Below are 27,837 nucleotides of genomic sequence, written 5' to 3' on the forward strand. Positions count from 1 at the left end.
TGTCAAAATCTGACATTTGCCTACATGTACACTCAGAATCACCAGGGCAGAAATATTCAACAAGCTGAGTGTAGAACACATTTCAGCATCACAGCAGAGGCATGGATGCTGGGATAATTGAAGTTGAAGTGCGAGTACAGAATTCTTTCTCTACCTCAAAAAAAAAAAACCCAACAACAAAAAAAACCCCAAATAAATCTCTTTTAGTGAATTTTATTGGAAATTATTGACTGCTATGTAGGCTGAAAGCCTGATTCAGTGTTCTTTGGTGAGAAAATTACAGCATGTTATCTCACCATCTGTGATACTCATGTGGGCTCTTCAGAGGAATGGCACAGTTGCTACCAATCAAACTGCGTTGTCAAGCAGACCTCTGCACTATCAGAAGACTGTGTTTACAGGACAAATAGACAAAAATTATATAATTTATTACTCTCCCCTTTTCATTCCTAAGATACTGGGGTCCTTGATTTACTGCTGTCCAGGAAGGCAGGTTTGCTAAATTCATGTGTGTAAAACACTTGAGATGCACATTCTGTACCATACTCTCACAAAATACTTTCACTCAATGATGCCTTCCAGCAGTTGTACAAATCAGAAATGTAAGTCTGTAGCTTGCAATCCTTTAAGACAGCTTTCTCAGTCTTCTGCACTGAGGTATAATCAGACAGCATTTCCAGAACATGCCAAATCAACTGGGAGCAGAAATTTTCCTACATGTTAAATGGACTTTTTCAAGACGTTATTGTTAAAATCTTAAACCAAAACATTAATTGAACAATATCAGATTCTTGCATGCCTCTATCTCTTTTCCTTTCTTATTACTGAACAATGGAAATGTTTCTCAAGTCAGCTAGCCAAAGCCTTGGAATGCAGAACAGTTGTCTCTAGCGAATCTTCTCTGTTTTTCTTTCGTTAATTAAATATTCAACATTGTAGCATCCTCATTTCTCACTTGTTTGAACTGGATCAGCTTCCATTCTCAGAACATTTCAATGCATCAATTCATTGTAATCACATTGCTGCCTTGAGGATGTATTTAAGCATATCCCTGGGAATAGAAGCTGTGTACATCTATACACATGCATTGTATATCCCCAGATTTCAGGACTCTTCTTTTTTCTTTTGTTCACCTCCACCCTGTCCCTGGCTTTTTGTACAAGCCTCCCATGCACCCAAATCTCATGTAATGTATTTTGCCCTTCATCTCTAGTGAGATGCCAGAATAGCATGATTGTCTAATGATGTATTTTTGTCTATTTATCAGTTTATAACTTTTACAATTTATATAAAAGATAACACAGTCCAATAAAGATCAGTGACTTATTAATGATCTAGTATATGCATCTTTCTGCCTCTCATTTAGTTAATGGGATTTTTGAAACTTAATTCTTGCTTAATCTTGAACAGCATTCTTTTTACCCTTATGAAAATCAGAAATAGTTCATTTGACATGAATTGTAATACATCAAGTTAGCTGGTGTGTATGAAGAGAAAATCGGGCTCTGTCAGTGCAGTGTGGTTGTGGAACTATTTGTCTTACTTGACTTAACAAATATTCGCATTTTCCAACTTTGTGGCGTTAAAGCACCTTCTGAAGTAGATTCGAGGTATGCATGTATAATGGAAAGCAGGGTTCTTCTAACTTCGGCTAATTGTGTCTGATGAGATACTGAGAGAGTTTTAGAATTCCTTTGCAAGATAGATGATATTTGATTAAGCAAGTTTTACTCCATGAGTGATGATATAATGTGCCCCTTATCCCTCTTGTACACTCCTGCTCACCTTCTCTCTCGCTGTACTCATGGCATGCAAGATGGCAAACTATCTGTCAAGTCTGGAGATGCGTGCATACGCTGGTCAGCCAGCAAAATGTCAAGAAAAATGTTGAATAACTGAGTTGTGCCTATATGACCTCAAGTGTGGGTGCTGATCTGACCCAGCTGCTGGTTTTTCTCTTGGGATTTTATAGTTACGTCTGAGATAAGAAACCAGCCTAGCACTCTCTGATTTTGTCAAAAATCGCAAATGCATACCTAAGTTACTAGGGGCAGAAAGAAGGGATATGAGACATATAAATCAAATGCAAGTTATTAACCAAAAAATACCCACCCCAAAACCAACCGAAAAAAAATAATCACCCAAGCCCTCAAAGTTAGCATGTTTTTGGTAGTGAGTTCTTATATTAAAGGTTTATTTCCTGTAGATCTTACTTTTCATGTAACAGTGAATTAGTTAATGCTTATATACTTCCAACAAATGGAATTAAAATTGTGTAACATGAACTCATTTTTTTCAGCAATTCAAGAAAAAATCCTTTTTGGCTTGGAAGGATTAAATTCCATCTTCATTGCTTTAAAGTGTTTTTCTGTCCATTCTTAGTATAGTTACAAGCATGAATTCCTGCATGGCCCTGAATTTGTTACAGAATGTACTAAAGCCAGCATGGATCTAGAATTAGAGTATTCCAACCTACTTTAATATGTAAGTTTCTAAGGGCTTTTGCTGTTACAATGTACTTAAGCAATACAAAAAAAGTTATTCAACACTCAGTAAATTGGATCCTGTCTTACCGTTCCTAAGAAATGAAGACTGCCAAGAAATGCTCATAAAGGCTTGTGAAGAACAGGTAGTGCATTGACATACTTTCTTGTCCTCAAGTTTGTAGATAAATGAGAAAAATCCATACTTGAAATGTTGTTCAGTCTGTCTTTACTTATAATTTATTTTAAAATTGTGATGTGCAAGAACCACAAGGAAGTAACTAGAACAGTCACTTTCTGAGTTTTATTGGAAATAACGCTTATACAGCCATGGTACTTATCTGCCTGTTCACCTGTCTGTCCAGTCCTCTTCTTCAAGTAACTTCTGCACTTCCTGATCATCTCAGAGCTACTTATGTTCCTAAAAGTTCTGTGAACCTTAGTGACCATTTAGAAGAGGAGGATCCATAGTAAGGTCCCAGGTGAGGAAAAGGCAGGCAAAGCTGAGCTGTAATACACACTCTGCTTGGCAGCAGCTGCCAGCTAGTCACACATATATAATTTGTTAATAACTACGGTGTATGCTGTCTCTGGCCTGGGGAGAGTTTCTTAGAGGACATAGTTTCAGTGTTTCCATTATTCATGGAACATCTTGTAATGCTAAATGATATACAAGCAGTGGGAAGAGAGAAAACCCATCTCTGTTTGATCATAAACTGCAGAAACCCCCGGGGACTAATGAGTGTAATATTACTTCATGCTATTGCTCAGGCCCAATGACAAACAGAATGTCCACAGCTAGATGCAGATGAGAAATCATCCATCTGTACTCTGACTGTCTTTGGTCTGACATTACAATTAAGTAATTGCAAAGGGTGAGTGGTATATGTGTGCACACGTGCACATGCATACATGGATTATCTTAGCTCTGGTAGTTGTTTCTCTAATTTACAATCCGCATGAAAATTGAGAGGACATCTTACTTCCATTAGTAATGTTATCATTGCAGTTATATTCTGAACAAGGGCACTGTTTGTAGTAATACAAAATCTTTCCCATGAGACACTCCTGTTTAAATATCCTCCTTTTGTTTGAAATAAAAGACACTTTAAGTTTCATTTTTCTTTTACTTCTGCCTCCTTCAGACGTTAAAGAATAAGGTATCCTATTAATTCTGCTCATAGGAATTCGTTCTGCTCTCATAGGACCATAAGTGCAGCTTAAACTGTGATGTGTTGCGGGGGGGGGGGGGGGGGGGGGGGGGGGAGGGGGGCTATCCTCCTTTGTTCTCTGTCACAGTGTGCCAAACCGTTCTACTACCAGAAAATGAAACATTATGCCTACAATACTTTTATCACACTAAAAGACTGGCCAGGAAACCAGTGCATCAGGAAGAAACAAGATCAGAATAAGGGCCTGTTGTTTTGCAGCAGCAGTGTGCTGCTATCCAACACCTTTTAGGTCTCGTTTCCAGCTCTCCTACCACTTCTGCTTCTGCTGAAAGATGACTTGGGGAACAAATCTGTATGGTCAGCGCTGGATGATCAAAGCAGGAGAAAATCAAAGAAAAAGCAATGAGGATGTGAGTTTAAAAGAAAAGGATGGAAAGGGGGAGGTGTGGATAATGAGTTTCTTAACCTCAGCTGCAAGCCACAGTTTCAAATTTCTTTATACTGAACAGTCAAAGCGGGCTGTCAGCAATATGTTGCTTTTACTGGAACAGTCTCTAGTGAGCTAGGATGTCTCTCAGAAGTCAGGAGAAATGTTCTTGTTCTTTTGACAAATTTAAGATCATATTCTGTAGTGGCCACTTATAGCACCTGCACATTTCTAGGTGCATGCAGGCTCCTAGAGTCACTGTGTGTGTTGCTAGCAGAGGCTGGACAGAGATTGATCTTCCACCCATGCAAGCATTTCTTCTCAAAAAGCAGCTGTGCAACAAATAAAAGGCGTTTTCAGATGCTTCTGTCTCTTTATGTGGCTTGTACTCCATTCGTCTTTTGGTGCCTAATGCTTAACAGCCTTGCTAACAAAAAAAGGAAAATCAATTTCACTTCACTATATTTCCCAGAGAGATAGCAGAACTACGGGTGGTGGTTTTGGTGGAGTTTTTTCTTGAAGCTTTGTTATAAAAGAACTCCAGGCCTTACTGAATGCCACACCAAATACTCCTGACTGGGGGATCAAGGGCCACACTGCAAGGTCCTTCTTCCACTGACCCTCTGGTGCACACATTTCATTTGAATTCAGCTCATTTAACATCTGCTAAATAGTCTGTCAGAAACATGCAGTATTTTCTCAAGAAAAAGGGTTCTTGCTTGGTGCTATAAGCTCTCATATAATTATAGCTAAAGCAATGGTGTTTATCATGTTCTGTTGCTGAATAGTTGCACCACGTAAGAGTTAAAATTAACTGGGGATTCAAGGAATGGGAGGAAGGTTCTTTCCCTGTCTTCTGTCCACCCTTTCCTTATTTGGTCACAATATTATAAATGTACATCCATTCAGTTTGATCTTTACTGAAGTCTTGGGGTGCATGATTATAGGTTTTTCAGTTCACTGATCTGCTTTTGTTCTGCACAGTGTCTGTGCTAAAAGCCTAGATGATATAAAACACAGTACAGGAATCATCATGGGGGGGAACGCCATCACGGAGCAGGATAGTGCTTTCCATTGTCTGTGCTTACAGGGTGTTTCTGGGAGTCTGTATGTTCATGAAAACAATTCTGTCCTCTCTTCAGCCCTTGAAACAGGACATTTTGGTAGCCTCTCAGTATATTATAAAGAGGTTTTACAGATAAGAGCTCCATCCATCACAACTGAAAATATTTTACAATTTATTAGACACATAGTGCAATGTGACGTATAACTCATTAGAAAACACAGTGACTAATTTCTGCTGAAAATTTACATGTGAATACAAGATTCTAGTCTCAATTGCTTCCCATTCATTGTTTAGTGGATGCTATTGCTGCCACAAGGACCTTACAATTAGATTTTTAAACCTAGGACATAGGAATCAGATATACATTTGGGACAGATCTAATCCAGAATGTGTAGAAATTGATTTTATGTGATGAAAATATAAGGGAAAACTGCAAACCTATGCTTGGGTGTTTTATTTGTCCTCCTTACTGTGTGTATTTACTGCTAGCTACTGTTTAGGGTTAAATACTTGCTCAAGGCCATATAGCTTGCCAGCAGAATAGGTTACAAATTAAATGACTTGTAAGACCTGTTCTTTATATTGTGCTCCCTTATGTGAGTGGTGTAGTCCTCCTCACCTTGAAGATCTAAAATTTAGAGTTTTGTACTTATATCCACTTCTAATTTGCAGTCATGTTAAGCAATAATATGGCCTATATATAACAACAACAATCTACTTAGATTTTTTTTTTCCTTCTCCTTCTTGCAGTGCTCCAGGATGTTGGAGTTTCTATAAGATGATGTATTCTTAGCTAGAATTTAAGTCTAGTGACTGGAAGTTCAAGGTTCGCATCTGCTCAGAATAATATTCCTGGACTATTGCCTATTAATTATTCTCTCACAATAGCTTTGCAAGCAAGTATCATGGGTCAGGATGATTTACACTTCCTTGAAATTAATCTAATTAATAGATAATTTTACTATTGTACTTTCTGAGAAGATGATAAAGTTCAACAATAATGGACTCTACTATGGATTTTTCTATCTATTAGTATCATTATAGATCAAATTTGGTGATCAAATTAAATCATAGATGGTTATTAAAAACCTTTGATGAAATGGTAATTTTTAAAAAAATCTCATTCCAATACTGTTGTAATTGTGCTGCACAGGAGGAGAGAATAAAATGAATCAAACCTAATTTATTCATTACTAGACAGTAGCGTAATTAAAGAAAATCAAATTTTGCTTTATTAGTGATGTGATTACCTTACCTGGTTTGAATCTTGGTTTAAGTAACTGACAAATTTTGAACTGCTTTGCATTTTGATCAGATTTTTTGTGAATTTGTGCCTTAGTGGACTATTATTGTATCATTTCTTTCACTCTGATGCGATTCTTATAGGCTTTTAGTTCAGCTTATTGACCTTACTGATTCTTAAAAGCAGGTTTTTTTGCACTTGTATTGGGTTTACAATGTGGTTAAAACAAGAGCAAACCGTTTATCCCTATTATAGAATAACAACATTTTACCCTAGTCAGCAGCCTAGCCTGCTGTGGCATGATTTGCTGCAGGTGGTGAAAGATGTCTTTCAAGGCCTTAATTTTTTTCAAGGTGCAGAGGAGGATGTTTAAATGAGCTTGTGTACCAGGAGTGAGTGATTAATTGCTGGGTTTTTTTTTTTTTTTTCTGCATAGTTGGTTTGTCAAAACCTCTCTGATTGTCCTTTCCCCTAGGTCTCTGTGCAGTAGAATAGTCCAGTAATTTATCCATGATTCTTCTATGTATATCAATATCATGTAGGCAATCTATCCTGTGGGGAGAGAAGACAGAGAAAACAGGTTTTTAACAAATGCAGATCTTTCCTGTGTATTTCAGTGGTCTTTAGATCACCAAAGGGAAATACTTTGGGTGTCAGAGAGGAATCTGCGTTACTTCTCCATTTCTGTGAGCATCCAATAACAAGGAGAGTCAAAAGTGAAAGACGAGCAGCAAATGCCTTTCTGTGGTTACTGTTATTTAAATGGATGTTATCATCCTCAGTTTATGATGTCATGAGATCTCTTCTTCCTTTCACTTTGAAGGGACATGTCAGCTGCAGTCTCTTTGAGGTGACAGTATAAGACTTTTAGGAGATGACAGCTCTGGTGCTCAATAAAAAAAAAAAAAAAGTGGAAGGATGAAATAAAATGTGTGTAACCCTGGTGGTTTACTTTATCCTCTAATGCTTTGTACACTTTTATCCTTCAGTGGACAGCAAACAATTATTTCATACAATCTTGTTCAAAATCTGAGACACTAAATCATTAGTGTGAAAATTCCTCTTAACTCTGTTTAAAAACATATTGTGAATATCCTTATGTAAAGTGACCTGGCCGTGGCAGGTTTTCTATCATGGTACAGCCTGTGCACAATGTGTTTCCAAGAGGTGCTTTCTAAGTAATGTGAGTGCAGGCTGGTCATTGCAGACTGTTTTTGAAGTAGTGTCTAAAGACTGAAAAATAGATTGAAATGCTGTTTTCAAGTCCCATTTCTTAACTTCTCTGTCAGAAAAGGGAGAACACTTTCAAAAACTCTGACCCTAAACCCAGTAGCTCCTATTATTCTAGCTGCTGTAGCCTCTTCTGTCCTGCCTGGCATTACTGTAACCTGAGCTTTTCTGAGTCTTTTTGTAAAAGCTTTCTGGAGGTCATTTGACTCCTCCTGTTAATACCAAGGCTGTACTTACAGAAGATTCTAGGGATGTTCTGTAATGTAAAAAAAATAATAATAATAAAAAAATATTATCAATTAGACAAGTCTTAGAAAAACAAAGGAATGAAGCAGCCGCTGTGCTTGATATACTGACAGCTCATCAGCTGGAAACAAATGACATAGGACTTATTATGGGTATGCTGATCACCACAAGACGATCAGAAATTAAATAAAATTGAACTATGAAATACCTTAGTTCAGGGAAGTTTTATAGCTGAAACACACACACTGGTGAGATCCCTATTGAAAGGCTGAGTGCAATACCTATCATCAACGAAGATGACCTGAAAGCACAAGAACAGGGGTTGAGAAGCTAGTGTATCAGGAGAATAGAAGACTTGCTTATTGGAAGATACAAGATGAATTTGGTTCAGTTAGCTTGCTAAAACTAGTTGAGTGGAGATGAGTCAAAGGTAAATTTCTGAGACTGGCTGGGACCAATTAGATTAAAGGCAGTCTGTGGCTGAGAAAACTGCTTCTAGTCTCCTGGCATTACATTTCGATTAATACTTTCTAGGCAAATACATAATGAAAAAGTGGTGCCCGCAGTAAGCCCCCAAAGCACATTGTTTCCCTATAGCTTTATATACTTCCAACTGTGTACTCCTTGCCGTAGAGGGCACTTTGCAGGGCCTAAGTGGAACAGTACTTTCTTTTTCTTAATACAGCACCTTTATCTTAATACAGCACCAATCAAAACACCTGCATCTCAATAACAATGGCTTAAAAATATTCACAGGGCTGAAATACAGCAGCTCTTCACCATCACAGCAACCACAGAAGTGGTGTCATAACAGAAAACCAAAAGCTAAAGAACTACAGGAGAAAGGGGCACATGTACTGTCTGAAGAGAGAAAGTGACACTGTTTCCAGAAAGAGAAAGGATATTTAACATGGTAAAAAAGAAAAATTCATATGAGATGAAAGGTGATCTGAGAGGGAATTTAGGATGGAGCAAGTCAACTAGACAGAGGAGTGTATGTAAATGAAGAATAGTTAATTACAAGGTTCTTAAAAACATTTATGCAAGGAGAAACTGGCAGGGAGGTTTAAGACTTAAACAGGAAGCTGGGGCATAACTGCAGAAAAGCTGCAGCATTAAAGAATTAAAGATGGCAATTCCTTAAGGTCAATAAAAAAGAAGGCTTTGAAAACGGTATCATTGGGCAGCAAAAATTTGCTGAAGCAGAGGCACTACCCAGCACAGCAAAATGGGGAGTACTGTGTGACTTTTTGGAGAATTAGAGTATCTGAGAATGGTCAGAAGGTATGAAATTAGATGTTGCAGCACTCAATGAGGGAATAAACTTTCAGGCAAGAGGAAATGGAGTAAGACCAGCTGAAACTTGACTGGTGACATTTGTGGTGAATGCTGAATAACTAAAAATGAGAAATTGAAAATATCAGGATTTAATGTCTTGGATCATTAACATCTGAAGTTGGATCTTCTAGCCAAAAAAGTTGTTGGAGTCCCAACAGACCTAGGTTTAAACCAATTAATTCTATTTTCTAGTACTGTGGGGTTACTTACATGTGAAGAAGCAAGGAAATTACAGATAAATGTTCTGCTTGCTCGCATACTCAGTTTAATGAAACAACGTATAGAAAAAGAAATCTAATGAAAAAGGAAGGGCATCATTAATTTTGGCATCTAAAATCAAATGAAAAAAGATCAGCTGATTAGTGGTGTGCATTATGTTCTTTTAACCTCTTCAGTAATGTGTGCATGTCACATTATATAACTATTACAATGAATAAACCTGGAAATGAAATAAGTTAGGATGGATCCTTGTGTTCATCCCCTGACTAGTGGACAACTTGTCTCATTAATCTGTGTAGCAGTCTTAAATTAAACAGCATTATTTGTTGTGATTTATGGCTAAAAGTCTCAGAGGTTCACTGAGAAAATCTTGTGCTGCTTTTTTTCAGAGCACTGGGCTAATTTTTATGACTTGTAGAGATTGGAACAGATCATAAACTCTCATAACTTGTAATGACTACAAACTACTACAAACTCAGATATTCTGACAGAGAATGTGGGCACCATGAAAGGTGGTCCACCAGACACATGTGGACATAGGACAGTGGGGTACTCTGTCCTGTCCAGATTCATTCTTTAATTGGTATAACCACTTTTCAAGCAGCACTGGGGTAAAGCTAAAAACTGCTAACTCTTACCTAAAAATTAAGATCTTTGAGAAACATAATGGAAAATATTGAAAACAGACAAAACAGTAAATATAAGAGTAACGTTACTGCATTCATTATACATGCTTTTTGAGTATCACAGATCCTAGGCATTCCAACATTAAAAATAATTCTTCTTTTTTAGAAATAACAGTATGATTCTGGTTCTAAATGAACTTTAGGAATACTTAGCTATGCCTAGTACTTCCACAGGGTCTTGGGGCATATTATTTAATCTCACAGGTGTCTCTGGAGCTTTCCTTATGGAAAGGAAACCACCCTTTTGTAACTTCTGGGACATTGCAATGAGTTTATTAGGGTTTGAGTGGCCTAATTCTACTGCTTTAGACCAGGGTGGTGTTAAAAGAGAATTGAAAATAAATGGCTTCTGGGGTAGTTAGTCTGTGGGAGAAATTTATATCCTACATAAAGCTTATGGGCAGAACCTGCTTCCTGCATCAGCAGAAAAACTGAAGATGACAACTTGTTTTTCATATCCAGGTCAAGGCTGGCAGTTGGCAATTAAGGAAGATTCCTTATGGCTGTAAGCTACAAACCCACAGTATTTGGTCCCACAGACATCAACAAGAGCATTCAGAAGCTGGGTTTGGTGATGCCAGCCTTGACTCAAGGGGGAGTTGAGGGATCCCAAGTTTGCAAATTGAGTAACTGATACACAAAGGCACTGGAAAGGAATAAAATAAAATTTTATAAAAATATTTTTCTTACTGTTCCTTTTCAAATTTAATTCTGCTTCTGGCTTTCTCTTGCTCTCCTTTAAATCAGTTAGAGGTATCTTTAAATGAAGGAGGAACAGGATTCAACAGTTGGTTTTGTTCAGTGCAAGTGGCTAGATATGCTAGCATAGATCCAAGTAGCCAGACTGTAGATTATGTCTTTTACTAAAATACTTGGTGAAAATAATTGTTTATAATTGGGCCAAGCTTTGCTGTTGTTTGAAAACAATCTGGTAGATGTTAGGATACTTTTACAGACAATGAAAATGAAGAACAGAGTAGTACTTGTCCAAGTCCAAGGTCAGGTGGCAGAACAAGAGCCATCTGTGTCCGTCCCATAGTAGAGGTTCATCCTTCGTATTGTGAGTCCATTGCGCCTTCCAGAGAACAGTCCACAGACTGTATGAGGTAGTGTTGCCACTGTAATTTTCATTTACCACCATACAAAAATTTATGGGTTTGGTTTTTTTTTTTACTACTTTGCATGCAAATAAGTAAAATGTGCATGAAAAGAACAGAGGTTTGGAATAATTTCTGGCACCTGAGAGTCCCTTTATATTTCATGGACTAAAGAATGGAAAACTGTACCAGGTGCACATTTGTGTCATATTTCTCCCATCAAAATATTCCAAATCAGCGCTGGTAGAGTGGCTAGGAGCGGTTTCTTTTAAGTTTAAGATAGCCACAAATAGGACACATTTGCCTTTTCACATCTAGCACTTCTAGTTTTTAATATAGATTCATGTCCAAGTGTATTTTTATCTAAGCTCTATTAGACAGAGATTATTAATCTTCTGTATGAATTGTTCATAGGGTTTTCCCTGTGCATGTGCTAGTTCAATGATGCATTTTCATATGAAACACATAAATCCTTTTTAAGCAAAAATAAAAGCACAAAAATCCAAATCAGTTCAATTACACTTGCAGATTAAAATAAAACTGTAAAATACATATATATATATAGTATCGAGATGCTAACTCTATGAATTTTTGATCAGCTTTAAAAATGTAAATCTTGGATTTGATTAGATTAGTTCTGGAGTAATCTACACTGAATAAATCTGCCTTCCTTTCAAGTGATTTGTCAGTGTTTATAGTAGGTTTGTACACACAGCTTTCACCATTATTTTCTAGGCAATAAAGGCAGCCATGCAGAAAAGCCACCCATAAATGTCACAAAACAGAGATATTTTGTTGCATTCCAAGGGCTTTGAAGGTCAAGTTCAATTCAGTTAGCTCACCCAGCATGAGAGGAGTGTGATATGATGATAGAATGTGTGTTTGGGTAGGATATATACGTTACTGTCCCTGTACTATTCTATCAGGATAACAGATCAGTGAGAGATTAAACTTTACTGCTTGGAAGAATTTCTTTTGGAAAACTATCAATTTTTATGATTTCCTCTAGCTCCTATTGAGATGCTTTGCAGAAATAATGAATCCAAAGAATTTACAGCTTTTAGCACAATGGAGATTGGCTCCCGATTGTGGCTTTTGGGTGCTATTCTGCAGGTACACCATTCAGCTGTGTGTATTCACAAAATAGGTCTCAGATCATGGATTTTATTATAAATGTGAAATTGCATTTTGCTTCCTTCTGATGAAAACTAGTTCACATGAAATTATTTTCCTAATTCCTAGATGTGTGAGGTCAGCACAAAAGGCAAAGATTGTCCACAGTGGATTTGTTGGAACAGCCAAGGAGTCTGTTCTGCAGTGTCCCACCAGGCCTTGCCATAAGCTCAGTGTTTTGTGGATACCTTTTTTGGGTTTTTTTCTCTTTTTTCCTTTTTTTTTTTTTTCCTTTATTAAGAGAAGATTTGATCAATAAAGCTCCTAATTAAATTGAGGCCACTGCCTTGATCAGTGCTTTTATTGAGTTTCAGTGCCCTGATTTAAGGAGCTCCCTAGTCAACTGAGGGATATGTCATCAACTTCTTAAGCAGTGTATGAGCAGTCATTATGTTCTGTAACTATAATGCTGCATATTCTTTGCTATGTGGAGTCTCCCTTGTGGCAACTTCTGATAACCTCTTGCTCATGTTATCCAAGGATGAATAATGAACAGACTCCTACATGCAGAAGGAATACAATTGTACTCAGTGGGTGAGAAATTTTGTTTAAATTTCTGCTGGTCTGCAACATTTTCCTGTGATTGTATCAGTAGAAGCGAGTAAAGCAGGGTCAGATCATGCCAGTACTTGAAAGGAAAGTCTCTGCCAAAAATGTACAGGCCATTTGCCCCTCTGTGTCAGTACAGACGCTGCATTGCTCAGTGCAGCTCTTCCTACAAATGAGATCTAAAGTGTAGGCCTGCCTTCTTTTTTTCATTTGGATCATAATATTGTTGGATCTGCTTCTATGAGTGTAGAGTGTTTAAACACAGCTGAATTGCATCCTAGATGGAAAGCTCTATGCTGTAGTGCTGTGATAATAATATGACTGTTAAGGTATACTATAAAAAGTGCCTTGCTGAATTCTGCATACCTTCATCCAAAACCAAACTAAAAACCCACCCTAGAAATGAATTCAGTGTATATCCTACAGATGGCATGTTGCTCTTGCACTGGAAAAAGATAGAATGAACCTAATGTGACCATCCCAGCAAATAACACATCCTTCACATGCCTCCATTTGGTCAAAAGTTTGCTGCCCCAAAGGGTTCTGTGCCACAGAAATAGTTCAGTATCTACATCTAAATCTTGGCTTTGAAGATCTCTTCAGAGATGTCACTGCCATGCTGGTGTCTAGCTTCTTTATCAATCTTTTTAGAATATTTTTTTCTTTGAATCCCTTCTTCTAAGCCTCTGATAGAGAAAACAGCATAAAGAAAAGAACAAGAATTAAGCAGGGAAAGTGTGTTTTTCTCACTAAAAGTAGTATGTTCCCAGCTATATGGCAGCAAATTTAAATTTCCCGTTATGAAACAGCTGGTCTCAGCCTAGACTTCTCGATAATTAGGTCTTGCTTTTCATTGGCTATAAATGATTATGCCTATTGAAATGTTCCAGAAGCAGACAATGCTTTGAGGCATCAAATAATACATTTTACTTTTCTGATGGCATACATTGCAACTATGTATGGACGAGTCAGGCTAGAGCAGGTTTATCCAAAGAAAACAGGGAGATTTCTGAGTCTGATGAAGGGAAAGGGCCTAAGGACCTTGCCAAAAAAATTTAGAGCCCAGGTTACTTGGTTTATGTAACTGTCCATGGAGGCTGCTGTTCCCTCCTGCCAACCCAGGACATCAAGGTTACAGCTGGAGAGTCTCTTGGTCAAACACACACAGACACACAAAACAAAAGAAAAAGAAAAAGAAACTTGAGGAAGAAAAGACCTCCTGCAGGCTGGCCAAAGAACATCACCTCCGCTTAAGAAGAGCTTTCTAATTCACGATGGTCCTCAATTTTTTGGGGAAGACCAGTTTGAAAAATCTTGTCTTTCTACTATCTGAATTTAGACCTTTGCCTGGTGGCTGTGAAGGAGGTTTCTAGCCCTTATATTCAATACTTGTATCTTATATTTCAGAGCAGAGCCAACTATTCAGCCAGACCTTGAAAGAGCCCATATGCCTTCTCACACTAGACAGTGCTTTTATCCCTGACACTGGAACAAGACATTAATCTGCATTGTGTTATGGTGCACTGGCTATCTGAGGGTGCCTAACTCAAGATAAAAATGAATAATCACCACTTGCTTCTATTTTCCTTTTCATGCTTCCAAATAGCAGGTATGCTGCATACACTGTGGCAGAGAGAACATCCAGAGCAACTTCCCAAAAGTGCTGACATCCCAAAGAACAGTATGAGATGAAGCTGGTGTGAAGGGCCAGAGTGACAGACTGGGAAAGATTTCTTTTGTCTTCCAATATTATCTGGCCTTTAGAAGAAAATTGACAGGTGGGGCCAATTTTTGTCAGCTTCATGTCCAGTATGACATTCAGGGATCTTTATAGTGGAAAATTCAATGGAGGAAGTTTGGGCTTGTCCAGATGGTGGTAGGCAATTGCATTTCACTTGTATGAGTTTCTAGTTATGCAGTTTTTGCTCTTTAGAATCAACTTTCCCCTGCAGGTAGAAGTGAGCTGCAGGCAAGTGAAGGTTTCCAGCATAAGGCATTTTCTTCACAGATGTGCAGCCTGAAAATCCATAGAATATGGGGTTGTTACAACATTTTATTTACTTTAATTTCTTCTGTCCCTGCTGATGTCATATGTGTAATTTTATCTGATTTTTTTTTTAATCTAGAAGTTAGGATTTCTGAAGGTTACAGCCCAGTGTAGTGTTTGCTAAACATATAGCTATGTGTTTAATATCCATTCCTCCTGCTGTGTACCAAATGCACTGATGATTTTACTGCTAGGAACAGAAATTGCATTTATTTCATTTTAACTTTAGAAGCCCTCACTTTCCCATTCCTGTGAGTTTTTGAAACAAGAAATTGAGTATTTCTGATATTTTGGTTAAAATAACAAAGAAATGATAGGCTTTTAATAACTACATCTTTTTTCATATAGAGAGATCCACAGACCAGAGGTCTGCTGGTATTTTATTGTTTTCTAAGAACCTTTCTTGATGCATCTGTGGGCTTTTTGTTGCTTTTCTTCTGGTTTATGCATTTTGAGTCTATTTCTGGTTGAAAGAATCAACTTTTTGAAAGGGATTTTTCATGAAAATGTTGGCAGCTATAGGGTGCCTTTCAGAGTGCTTGTGAAAATCACTCAGTTAAGGATTCATTCTATGATGTTGCCTGTCACGAATCTTTATATATTTCTACAGAGAAGAAAGAGAGGTCATCTATGTGAGGTATATCTAGCAGGGTAAGAGTTAATAATCACATATGGGTGGTTTTTTCTTTGAACTTTTTCTCAGCAGGTGAAAAATAGCTACAATCAGGTGGTAGTTCAATAAGTAGTAACAACCAACTGCCAGGTTGAAAGATCACAAATTCTTGTACCAGCAGTTCTATTATAGGGAAGTGTACGTCAGCCTCTGTGTGTGTCTGAAAGTTTGCCAAGCTATTGATAAGAAGAGCTGGGCAATAATCCAGAGTAAGAAAGAAAAAGTGCCATTTGAGAGCTGTGCTGCAGAGGGTTTTTTTCCCGCTTTTTAATAGTACTTTATCATGCAGAGACTACTTCAGCATTTATATAATATGCATCTACAGCTACTGATGAAGTTCACTGTAGTTGTGGAGGACATTGATCAATCAGTAAAAGCAGTTTTAGATTAAATATTCTTAACAGATATTATAGAATGAATCATCAACAACCTTCTTTAAAGTGTGCTTCTCTGCCATGGACATTTTAACAGGCCAGATCTTTTAAGCTACTGGATAACTTTAATTTGCAGTATAAAATGAAGTAGCAGACTGTCCAAAGGTGTGCCTTGCTCAGAAGTTTAAGTTGCCTTGGTGGTACTGTAACTTTGTGGTTTGGGAAGATGGAAGCTGTGCTAATGATGTGTTTGTGCCTTGTTGGGAGTAGAGGTTGTTTGCATACGGAACCGTAGGCCAGAAGTAGACTGCTGAAAGAAATACAAGTTCAGCTTATATTAAGCAGGAAAGGAGTGTGAGAAACAATGACTATAGGATACAGAGAACTCAAAGTGCTGGAAAGCCTGAAATCACTTTAAAGGATAAGAATGTCTCCAGAGCAAAAAGTACTCCTTCTTATCAGGCTTTGATTTAGGGCAAGAGGGAATAGTCCACATATTAATTCCTGAAATCTGGCAATGCTTTGCAATTTGAAGGGCTCAGGGTGACTAGGACTTTTCAAATGTAGTAACTTATGTATGATAGCATATGGGAGACCTTCAGAATACTTTGTTACTACTTGAAAGTTTGAAGTTCATCATCTTACATAAATTCATATTATTATCCAAATACTGTGTTGTTTGTGATGGGAATGCTGTATGTAATAAAGTTATGCAGTTACCTGAGATTAAATGTCAATAGTGATAATCCTCCTATATGTAAACAGTGAAGGCTTTTAATATAGACTACTGCTGCTGCTATGTCAATTGTTTGGACAATACTGTGCTGATTCCTGGTTTTGTTCATTGCTCAGATCTTACCCCAGTGAGCCCGAGTAATGTGCAGATTTCTGACTTTCATGAAAGAAATGTTTGAATACGTTTTATTTTGCTTTGCAAAACGCTATGTCGAGCTATTATGAACCTAGATACACCACCATTCATACAGGACTACATTGCAGATCATGGTTAAAACTGAATTATCTAACAAGTTTTCAATAAATGCTAACAGTAAAAGAGGTACAATGAGACATATTCTTAAGAGCTCTTCAGCTGCCATAACTACAAAAAAGGCCAGGGCTTCTACAGAGGAGGCAGGCAAGAAGTAATGTCTTCTATTCATGTCTTCTCAAACGTCGTAAGCTATGAACACAGTCCTGATTCAAGGTACATTCTCCAAAGAAATGCTTTCCAGGCCATACAGAAGGAAGGCTAAAAGTCACACTTTTCTTTCATTGTATTTCTATGTGGTTTTGTGTATACTGCATTTCTTGCCTTGCTTCTCCATTGCTGAACTTTATTTCTGCTCTTACACCTTAGCCTCCTGGCTGCTTATGCTCCAGTTTAGCAAAGGTGCCCTTTTCCAGGGGAAAAAAAAACCCATTTTTTTTTCCTTTAATCTTAATTTTACTTTTTTTTGAACCCAAACCACATCTTCTGATATAACCCCTTACCAGCTTTGTTCTCTTCTCCTGAGAGAGAAATGTTGACAGCCATCTCCTGTGGAGCCTTTGAACATATTCAGGTTAACTTTCACTTCTGGAAGAGAAGAAAGTAAATCTTCAGCTACCGATTTTATGCAAATGTTGTTTGACACATGTATCTTTCTAAAAGAATCTTTGCTATATAGTCTTGTTCCCTCTTTGAAAACTTCTAGGACCCCTGCCTGAGTGTCCCTCCAGCAGCCCTGTTAAAGGGAGGTTCAGAACAAAAGAAAGAGCCGGAAGGTATATTTATTTCCAATACCAGTGAAATCAGTAAGGTATACTGAACTAGTGTGCTGAAAGAATTTCATTTTATGCTTTGTTGTAACAGAAAGCAGTATTTAAGAGGATGCTCAAGACTATAAAAGAGAAAATTAAATACAAATATTTTTTACATATAGGGGTCTACAAAATGAAACAAATTCAGTAAGTGTAGCCATTATTGTTTTCAGTTGGTATTATACTTGAGTAAAAAGCCAGAAACCCTGCATCAGTCCTACAATAAAAGTAGTATAATGTGCAGAGATATTAAAAAAGTGATTGAGTTATTCAGTATGCTCGTAAAGGTAGGTATTGGGAAACTAATACAGTATTACTGCATATCGTGTCATCTAAGAGACTTAAAGCTCTCATGTAAGTCTTTGCCTTTGATTTGTCCTTCCAAGTGCAGTATTATCATGTATCCATGAAAATAACAGAAAAAATGAATACTGTAAAAAATCAATTTCTGAAAAAAGGTTTATTTACAATTACTCTTTGGTGAATGGAACTGCATGAGTTCTAAGGGTTGTTCACTAGAGTGTTCCATAATATCATATTCAACTTTGGCACTTAACAAATTCAGGCAGTTAGTTATAACAGAAACAATAAACCTGAGAAACAACACAGTTTTAGGATAAAAGTTTAGGAGTAGCTTCTGTTGATTTATTTGTGATCTTAGGGAAGTTGGTTTCAGCCTCAGTTTATGCATCTGTGAAATGGGTTTTTACTGTTAATCTCACTAAGATGGGGATTTATTACTGCTTGTAAAATGGTTTGATACTCTCTGCTATACAATACATCCTAAGTGGCAAGGTGTTGCTCTTGGCCTAGAAAGTAGAATAAAGATTCTTAGTACATACTTCAGTAAAATTTACAACCTATGAAATTCCCTTCTTATGCTGAAAATATTTCCTTTCTTCCCCCCTGCCAGGCAACTGTATACAACACAAAAGATGTTTTGGTCTTATTATACTATCAGGCATTGTTGAACTATAAAATATAGTCTTGTCATCTCACACTTAATAGATTATGAAAGAAAAATGACTGAAACTTGTTCAGACTGTGAAGTTCTTGCCAAACTGAAGCTAATGAATCACCCTGGGTGCTGGTAAATATCCAAAACCAGATAATATGAAGGTTATAAATAGTTTCAGGGACTATGTTGACCAATATACACACATATACACCCATAAAAGTACTGTTGATATTGTTTTGTTTCCATTAAGTTTTTCATGAAATCCCAACCAGCATAGTAGTATGACACTCCTGTTTTTATTTCAGTTCTTATTTTAACAAAATAAATATAATTTGAAGCCTTAGAACTGTGACTCATGGCCTGCTTATTGATTTTGGTATGCACAGTAGTCAGAATGAGCCTGTTGGCCTGAGAAAGAACTGAAACTGAAACTAGGATTATATTTTTGTGAAGACTGAATAAAGACTTGAGAAGAAACTGTTTAGTTCTAGTGTGTGCTTTCTGCACAGTGGAATCCTAGGTATTTCAGTACAGGTACTCTGACCTGGAGCGCATCCACTTTTATATCCTTTTTTTTTTTTTTTTTTTTTTTAACTGTGAATGAGCAGATACTTAGATTTAGTGTCATTAACAAAAACTCCATCACTCTTCTGCTATAGGATCCTGTATTCATAAATATGGTAATGTTCTTCTTGCAACTGTCATCTAGACTAGACATGTACTATAGTGAATGAAATAAAATGTTACAAAAGCTAATATACCATGCAAGTCACACAGCTAAGAAACTCTAAAATATATCTTATTTTTTTGTGTAGTTGTCACTGAATATGTATAAAAAATGTTTAAAATTGAATATAGACATTTTTATTTAAATGTTGCAACACCAAACTATCTACACTAATTTATCTTAGAAAAATATAAAGATGGATTGAGATTTACACAGGGGATGTTTCCACATTAGAGAAACATTTCTTTTGTTAAAAGACTATTTGCATTCATGAGAACTGAAAATTAAGAAGGAATAAGATTTGTTTCTGTGCAGGCTTGCTAATTAATGTTGGTTTAGCTCTCCCAAATGGTAGAATGTGTAAGTATTTAAAATGTTGATGCAGACAAATTTTGAAACTAATTACAGTCTGGTATTCATCCCTCTTTATAGCTTCATACTCCTCTGTCATATCCTAACATCATGTAAAATTCCTGGAGTTTCCAATGCTAAATTTTAAGTTTTGTCAGAGGAAAGATAACAAAATCCATTTATCTGCAGAAAGGGAGATATTACAAGAAGTACTTACTGAAAAATAGTGCCTGTATATTTTTTTTCTTGAGCAGGTAAAAGAGGGAGGAATTTAAAGGGAACAAATTATTTTTAGAGGTGTTCTTTAGAGTACTCTTAGTCACTGTGCATACTGCCTTACTTGATGCTTAAGAAGGCTAAAATTATAAGTAGATGGCTTGCTGTTTTTCAATATTTTTACAGTGAAATTTATAGAGCCACTGAAATTCCAATTTGCAATAGTCTTCCCTCAGAGAATGCATATTGTTGGATCTCATGCCTTCCATAAAAATTAAAGTGGAACTGAATACTAAACGCAAGCTTCTTGTGTTCAGCTTGATAAGTAGACATTATGTTTGTGTATGGCTAGATTTCTTTCCCCAAAATAGTTAAAACAGATGCCTTGATTCCTTTTTGTTGTAAAAGTTCGTTTCTCTCATTGCACTGTTATAGTTAGTGCAGGTTCTTTCTGGCTAAGAAACACACACAGAAAACTCTTTGCTTTTTAAACAATATTTTATTTCAGAAGAGAATAAAAGAAAGCCATGCCTTTTCCTTTCCTCCTACAGTACAATATATTTAAAGCAAAGAAATATAAAAATCAGATGGCATCCTAATGAAGGCCAAGAAATCTGGCTAAACAATCTGAACTCTTTTCGAGGCAGAGGCTCTTTAGAACAGCTCCCCGTGAGTAACACACAGAACTGACTGCAATGTTTTCAAGTTCAGAACACATCTGCACAAAGTAAAGGAAGCAAAAAATTGTATTCAACAAACCAGGAGGATGGAATGTGTGGAAGTCAGGTACTGGCATCACACAGGGCAGTATTGCTGCTTCCTGCACTGGACATTTTTGGTTGCAGCATGCTCTTGTAGTGGAATAAGACTCTAGATTCCCCTTTAAATATTTGCAATAAATAATACAACTAATCCAAATGCCCTCTCATTGCTTTATGATTATCACTTGCACTGCACATCTTGGCTGCTCTTAACACTTACAAGACCTGATATATAGCTAAACATTTCTGACTCCATCTGGTACAAAGAGAAGTGACACAGAAGTGCTCCCCAGCCAGTTTATTGCAATTTAATGTAAATCTGTTATAATGCAGCTGATGAAAAGTGCAGTGGCTTCCATGAATTCTGAAAGCTGTGATTGGGTTGTGGCTGCTGTGCTGCCCTCTGAAGATTTGCTGGGCTTAATTTTACATTGCACAGCCATTAGCCGACTAAGATTCCTCACTGAATTGCGTTGCCAGATACTACTCTTCATCATCCTCTTCCCTTTCTCCTCACAGTGACCTTATTCACCCAAGTTTTCCATCTCAGTCTTTTGTTGCTTTTATCTTATAAATTGCAGCCTCCTAATAAATCAAAACAGATAGAACCATGCAGTTGACCCTGTGGGAAAATTACTTTGTGGGGGGAATTAGAGAAAACTGGGACCTAATAGAGGCATAGTATTACAGAAAGCTTTTTTAGGGTAAAAACCAGCTATCACTTTCAGGATGGTTGGAATGCACAGAATCAACGTTACTACAATTCCCTAAGCAACACATCCTGCCAGCTCAGCACATGCCGATAGGAGTAACAGTAACGGAGGATGGAGCGGAGACACCGTGGCCATGCTCTGTTGTGCTCCCTGCAGGAATGGGAACTTGATGGCATCACACAGCTGATAAGCTGCATACCAGTTGTCACATGAAGAATGTATGATATGTCCATGGCTGAGCCAACCATTGTGGTGAAATGACTTCCTTCAGATGAAATGATTTCATTGTAATATTAATGCACACCTCCATCTCAAAGTCACCTGCCTCCAAGGTACTATCACACCTCACTGGGCACATGATAACAGTCAGTAACAACTAGACTTACTTAAGTTCCACCTAAATGTGAAGGAAATGGAGTAGTCCTGGACTGAAATAAGCCCAAAGCAGGGGAATTGTTGCCTAAACTCCCAGATTACCCAGCCCTGATTTGGTGTTCACAAAGTTAGGTCAGGCTGACCCGCTCTCTAAGTTGTTATGAATGAGGGGACTTCTACTCAAGGGAGTCAGCCTTGGGAAGGATGAGAAACAAAGAACAGATAGTAAAAAGAACACCATTATCTAGGTTATGCAGAAGGAAGCCTTTCAGTGAGGATAGTTCTGGTTATGAGAAGACACAGGTTGATAAAGTGTTGCAATCCACTGACATCAACAGAAAATTAGTTGAAAGTAGGACAAAGATAATTGTGTAGTGGGAAATCGTGACCTCCAGCTCAAATAGCCCCTCCAAAAGAGGGCAAAGCCCCACTCGAGGAGCATGCGTAGCTAGTAAAGAGCTTCAGTAGTGCTATCTGAGGATGCTTACTAATTTGCATTAGAAGCAAGAAACTTGTAACCAATTCTGTGTATTATAAATGAATATGCAATGTATTATGAAGTATAAAAAGTGAACAAATGAGGGAAGAAGTTAGGGAAGACTCCATTGTAACTTCTGGGATCAGTCAACAGGCTGAACCTGTCTTCTTCCCCACAGGGATGCCTATTGGGTAAGAACTTTATCTTCTGCACACTAAACTAACTTATGCTATCTGTGATTATTATTAGTGATTATAGTTTGGTTGTATATCACTTCAAGCTTGTTTTTGCAGGCAGTCCCTATCACTGGCAATCACGAACCTTAATTTTTCATGATTTTATATTAATAAAGAGTGTTACTCCATAAACTGTTAGTGTTCATCCTTCATGGGTGCTAGCAGTCACTGGCAGCAGGTAACATACTCGAACAAAGTGGAAGACCCGCTGAGGGGTCCTGCTTATGCTGTTGGCACATTTCCCTGAACAAGTCAGTCAAATCACCCTCTGATCCAGCAAGGCTGTTCAGTGAAGGGTCCCTGTAATGGGGCACTGACAGACAGGTTGGGAACAAGGGTCTCGGCTTTCCAGGGTAGGCTGGAAGACAGATCAAACACCAAGGGTTGAGAAAATCCCCCCTGCCCCTTTCACATGACAGAGCCCCGTAATGTACTATTTTGGTCATTCTTGTGTGGGGGAATACAGTAATACACCCTCCATATTTGCTGTGTGCTCTCTGTGATTCTTGCTGTTTTCTGTGCCCAGAAACTGAACCAAAGCATGGAAGCAGTGCCAACGGGCCTTGTGCATGGGCACGTAGGTTTGCTGTGTAAATGTTGTTTCTTCTGCTCAATATTTTAAATAGCTTCTGCAGACTGTCAAATGACCTTCCAGAAAAGAATAGATCCAACTTTCATGATTGCAATCAGATCTCGCCTTTCATTCCTCTGTTGCCATCGCAGCACATGTGATCTTGCCATTGTATATAAAAGTGGTCTTAAATGTGTACTCTGCTGGTTCCTGTTAGTCGGTGGTATTTGTAGACAGAAATTGGGGTGATCAGGTTCTGTAATCCAGCATTAAGTGTTACTACATACTTACATAGGCCCTTAGACAAATAAATTTCCCCCCTTCGATTTTCTGTATATATTACTGTTTAGAGGGATAGAATTACACTCCATAGGGTGATTAAACTGTGGCAAATTAGGTAAAGATAGAATGTAATTAAAGTACAGTAAAAGCACCTGTAAATGATCATTGTCCCAGTCCTTCAGGGAAAATTTAAAAATAACCTTTACAATAAAGTATCATGTCTTGAATCTTTACACATGCCAACTAAGGTGTTTTGTCCTTAAGTACTTTGTCTAGAAGTAATTGATTGCAATATTTAAAAATAGCTAAAAATGAGGAGAACACCATAATTCTTGTAAGTTTTTCTCCTGCAGACTGGGGTGTTACCCACAGAAAAGGTGGTATCTTTCTGTGGATACATTCACCAGTCCAGCCAACTGGGTAGGTTAGTGGTGGAAAGCAAAGGCTAATTAGATACAGGCTTCAGATCTGTTAAATTATTAACAATAGAGGTCATCTTGTCCAAGATAACAATGCCTCACTTTGTAAATTCGTGAGCCTTGAATAAGGCAGAATGTTGTGCTGACTTCGCTGACCATCTATTCTAAAATATTTAAGGTTAGAGTATGAGGTTTATTGCACAGGAATGATTTAAAATTACTGCACAGTAAATACAATCTGTAGTGAACATCTTCACAGTAAACTTTGCGGGGTATGGCTTCAGAGGACATTTTCATAGATGGCATTTTCACTTTGTGTATTTGTCATTTATCTGGAGCATCGATGGTTTTGAGTGGAGACCGGTGTGGATGTTTACATAAAATTTAAAACTAATAGATGATTTTTGAAACAAACAAAAAAGCTGAGTTTTTTTCTTAACAAAATTGATTCATTTCCAACCAGTTCTAAAAGAAACTCTCAAAACCTCTGAAATGCAAATTTATTGAAATAATATGATCCAGTCACCTGTCTCCTTGTGCTCCTGCAGCAAGGTGACTGCCATAAAAATAATTTCACATAAAGCTTTCTGAAGTGTTTTTCCTTCATCCTACAATAGAAGATGTGTATTTTTTATTAAAACCAATTCTTAATTTTAATAATTGATTTTCTTCTTTTCATTACAGAGAAAATCCATTGTTGCTGTGAGTTTCATTGCAGCATTCCTCTGTCTGATCATCATTCGTCTCACAAATGAAGTTACTTTCCCTTTGATACTAAACTGCTTTGGACAAACCAGTGTCAAATGGATGCCATTTTCTAATGGTCAAAGGCAGCCTCTGAGAACTCACTATGGATATATAAATGTGAAAACACAAGAGGTAAGACATGGTATCAAAAGCACAGAAAAATGGACCAGTAGACTTCTCTTTCTTTTATCCCATGTAACTTTGCAACCAACCTGCCCAGTGTAAAAACTAAAGCAAGAAATGTTTCTGAACAAAGTGTTTTTATTGAAAATGTGCTACCATTTAAATCACCATTGATTATTTTTTTATTTTATTTCTGTTGTGTCTGTGGTGGAGAGAGCAGTGAGCTGGCCTCAAAACTGTGCTTGGTTGCAGTGAAAACTCATGTTTATCTAAGAAAGAGAATTTGTTAGGTTAATTTCAAAATTCAGTCCCTTTAACTCAATAGGAAATCTTTGTGTGTGTGTTTACAATAAAGTCCTAAAAATGTTTAATTTTTCCTGGGATACCCAAGGATGAAGTATTTTTTTTGTGTTTGGGTGTGCATGGAAGAGGTAAAGGGAATGATTTGTGAAATGAACATATGTGAGTCTACAAAATTTATAAAGCTAGAGTTTTACTAGATTTTTCTGGAACTAGTACATTAATATTTGGTAGCTATGTGAAAGCCAGTTATATATTTTCCAGTTTGTATTTTAAAATGCTTTGGCCCGTATCTGCTTTGCAAAATACTTTTCTGTATGATAGAAATATGTGTGTGGCAAAATTAGATTTTACAAGGACTCCTCCTTTAAACTGTCCTAGTTGGCAAAATATCTAATGACACTGTTGGGGTTTGGTGCTGGTGGTGCTTTTCCCCCAGATGCTTCTCTCTCTTTCTCTGTGTCCTATTTATAACAGATGTAAACTTACAAAGTAAGGTAACATAAAAAATTAACTCTTTCTAAAAGTTGTTTCTGATCAGTTATAGCACTGTCAGTTATGAGAAATACTTGCACTTACTGCTACTTTTTCTTATAAACAAGCAATTATTATTAATGAATGAAATTTATTCTTATAAAAGCTTTTATAGAGGATGAAAATACCACTTCACGACATTCAGTCTTATAATGTATTGGACAAGCTAGTTATTATTTTACCTTTAGAGTGTTAAATATGAAAATCAGAATGAGAGAGGGTTATAGTTTTCAGGGGGCAGCTTCTTTTAAAATTCTGTAGCTTCTAATTCTTGTTCATGTAAGATGCAGCACTGAGTATATTGGAGGCCAAAGTACATTATCTACAAAGCAGAAAAAAGACGAGCACCAGAAAGGAAATCTGTTTGAGTCAGTATGTGAATCCTAGTCTCAGTGAAATGAATGGGAGCTACTGTTGAGTTCAAAAGGGCTAAGGCTCCATCCAGCATATCTTAAATACAAAAGGACCAGGAACCCACTGAAAATGAGAGGGCAGTGTGTTCTGCATGTCCCTGGGTTATTGCCACAGCAGCAGGCATGGAATCTGAATGAGGAGCTGCCATGGTCACTTGATCACTATCAGTCTCAACTGATAACTAGAGAGGAGAGGAGCATACTAATCCATTTTTATTCACCATTGCCTTCATACGAGGTTAGATGTAGCTTGTGGGAGCCTTAATTCATTCTTAAATTTGATAACACACTTGGAAATTCTAACAGTAAATGGAAATGAATGTCCTGAAAGTTGGTGACCAGTATCAATTAGTAAGACGTTGGACTCAGTTTGGCTTAGGTCATGAAGGACTCCTTAAACTTAGTAATTTTAATTGTTCCCCCCCTTGTATTTTCAGATTACATTAGTATTTGATAATTAAAATGATAATGAAGAAACTGAACATGCCTTGCTAATTGTGAACGTACTGTCTTCTGACTTAATTACTTCCCGTGAGAGGGTATTTTTATTGTGCTGCCCATGTAAAAAGCTTTTACACAGCTCATGTTCCTAACTCACACTCATAGCTTTCTCAGACTACAATAACACAGATAGCTTTATAAAGTAAGTGTTTGTTTACTATTCACATTAAAGTGGCCAGCAATTCTCAACTGTTCACAGAGATTAAAATCACAGATCTCTCATTTCTGTGTAAATACCGAATACATTGAATTTCTGCTCATTATGTATAATTAAGATATTCTGTTTAAATTTCTTATACTGCTATGATATGTAAGATAAGCAGAAGGTCCAGTCTGTGAGTACAGCAAATGCCCTAAACAAATGTGGCCAAGGTTTTTGCAAAATGGGAGACATGCCATCTCACCAATGGGCAAGCACCAAAAGATGAGAAAACTACACCATAATGAATGATCAGAAAATTATGTGATGGAAGGGAAGATAGGAGAGAAGGCTTTTTAAAACATGAATTTTGGCTTTCTCTTTTTTTTGTTGAGAGTACCTTTGCAGACCTGTTGAATGTGTTCATAGTCTTCTAGAGTGTCCCTTGAAGCCTGTCATCCCAACTGGGTCCTACATGTCTCCTGCTGTCCAGCAGCACTCCCTCCTGTTCCTCAACCACTTCTGACATCCTTCTCCTTTTCTTCACATTTGTTCTCTGTTCTCCTTTACCTGTTCCTTTCAGGCTCCACTCGGAGGCTTGGCTGCATGCAGCATGCCAGGGCTCTCTAATCCCAGTTTCTCAGGGTGCTTAAATAGTACATATGCAAAGTCAACAAAACAAAATGATTGATTTACCACCAACCCACTCAGTCACCTGACATGACAGGGAAGCTAGAAAATCTAGATGAACTACTAGTCTACCTTTCCTGTCCCTCCCTTGCATTCTTACTTTCTGAGGAAAAAGGAAAAAAAACCCCAAGACTTGAATCCATTTGAAAAAAAGTTGAAGTTAGGAAAAGCTGATTTCTTTTTGGGTAAGGCTGAGTGGGATGAGACTTGGAAACCTCATGAGATGGTGGAAAACCAGTTACTTGCTGGTTAATGCTGAAGTGATTAATGATTTGTACTAAAGAAGATCAGGAAATATGGTGAGATGAACATTTGTGTTTATCTCAAGTAAAAAATAGTGACATGTATGTTATTAGGTATGATCAGAATAACGCCATAAAGACGTATTTCAACGGTGTTGTTCATTTGATTTGACAGTATAATGCTACGGAATTTTTATTATTAAAAAGCCTGAAAAAAAAATCTAAGTTTACTATAACT

General features: G+C 37.3%; 1 protein-coding gene across 4 annotated transcripts in view; it reads left to right on the forward strand.

Annotated features, from left to right (window-relative positions):
- Positions 1-27,837, forward strand: part of ST6GALNAC3 (ST6 N-acetylgalactosaminide alpha-2,6-sialyltransferase 3) — a 242,545-nt gene that overhangs the window by 93,861 nt on the left and 120,847 nt on the right. For all 4 annotated transcript variants that reach the window (XM_080406939.1, XM_080406942.1, XM_080406941.1 and 1 more), the window contains exon 2: positions 24,595-24,789. In XM_080406939.1, the coding sequence (XP_080263065.1) occupies positions 24,595-24,789 (195 nt within the window). The remainder of the gene's footprint in view (positions 1-24,594; positions 24,790-27,837) is intronic.

The sequence above is a fragment of the Falco punctatus genome (assembly GCF_963210335.1).
Source record: "Falco punctatus genome assembly, chromosome: 11".
Lineage (NCBI taxonomy): Eukaryota > Metazoa > Chordata > Aves > Falconiformes > Falconidae > Falco > Falco punctatus.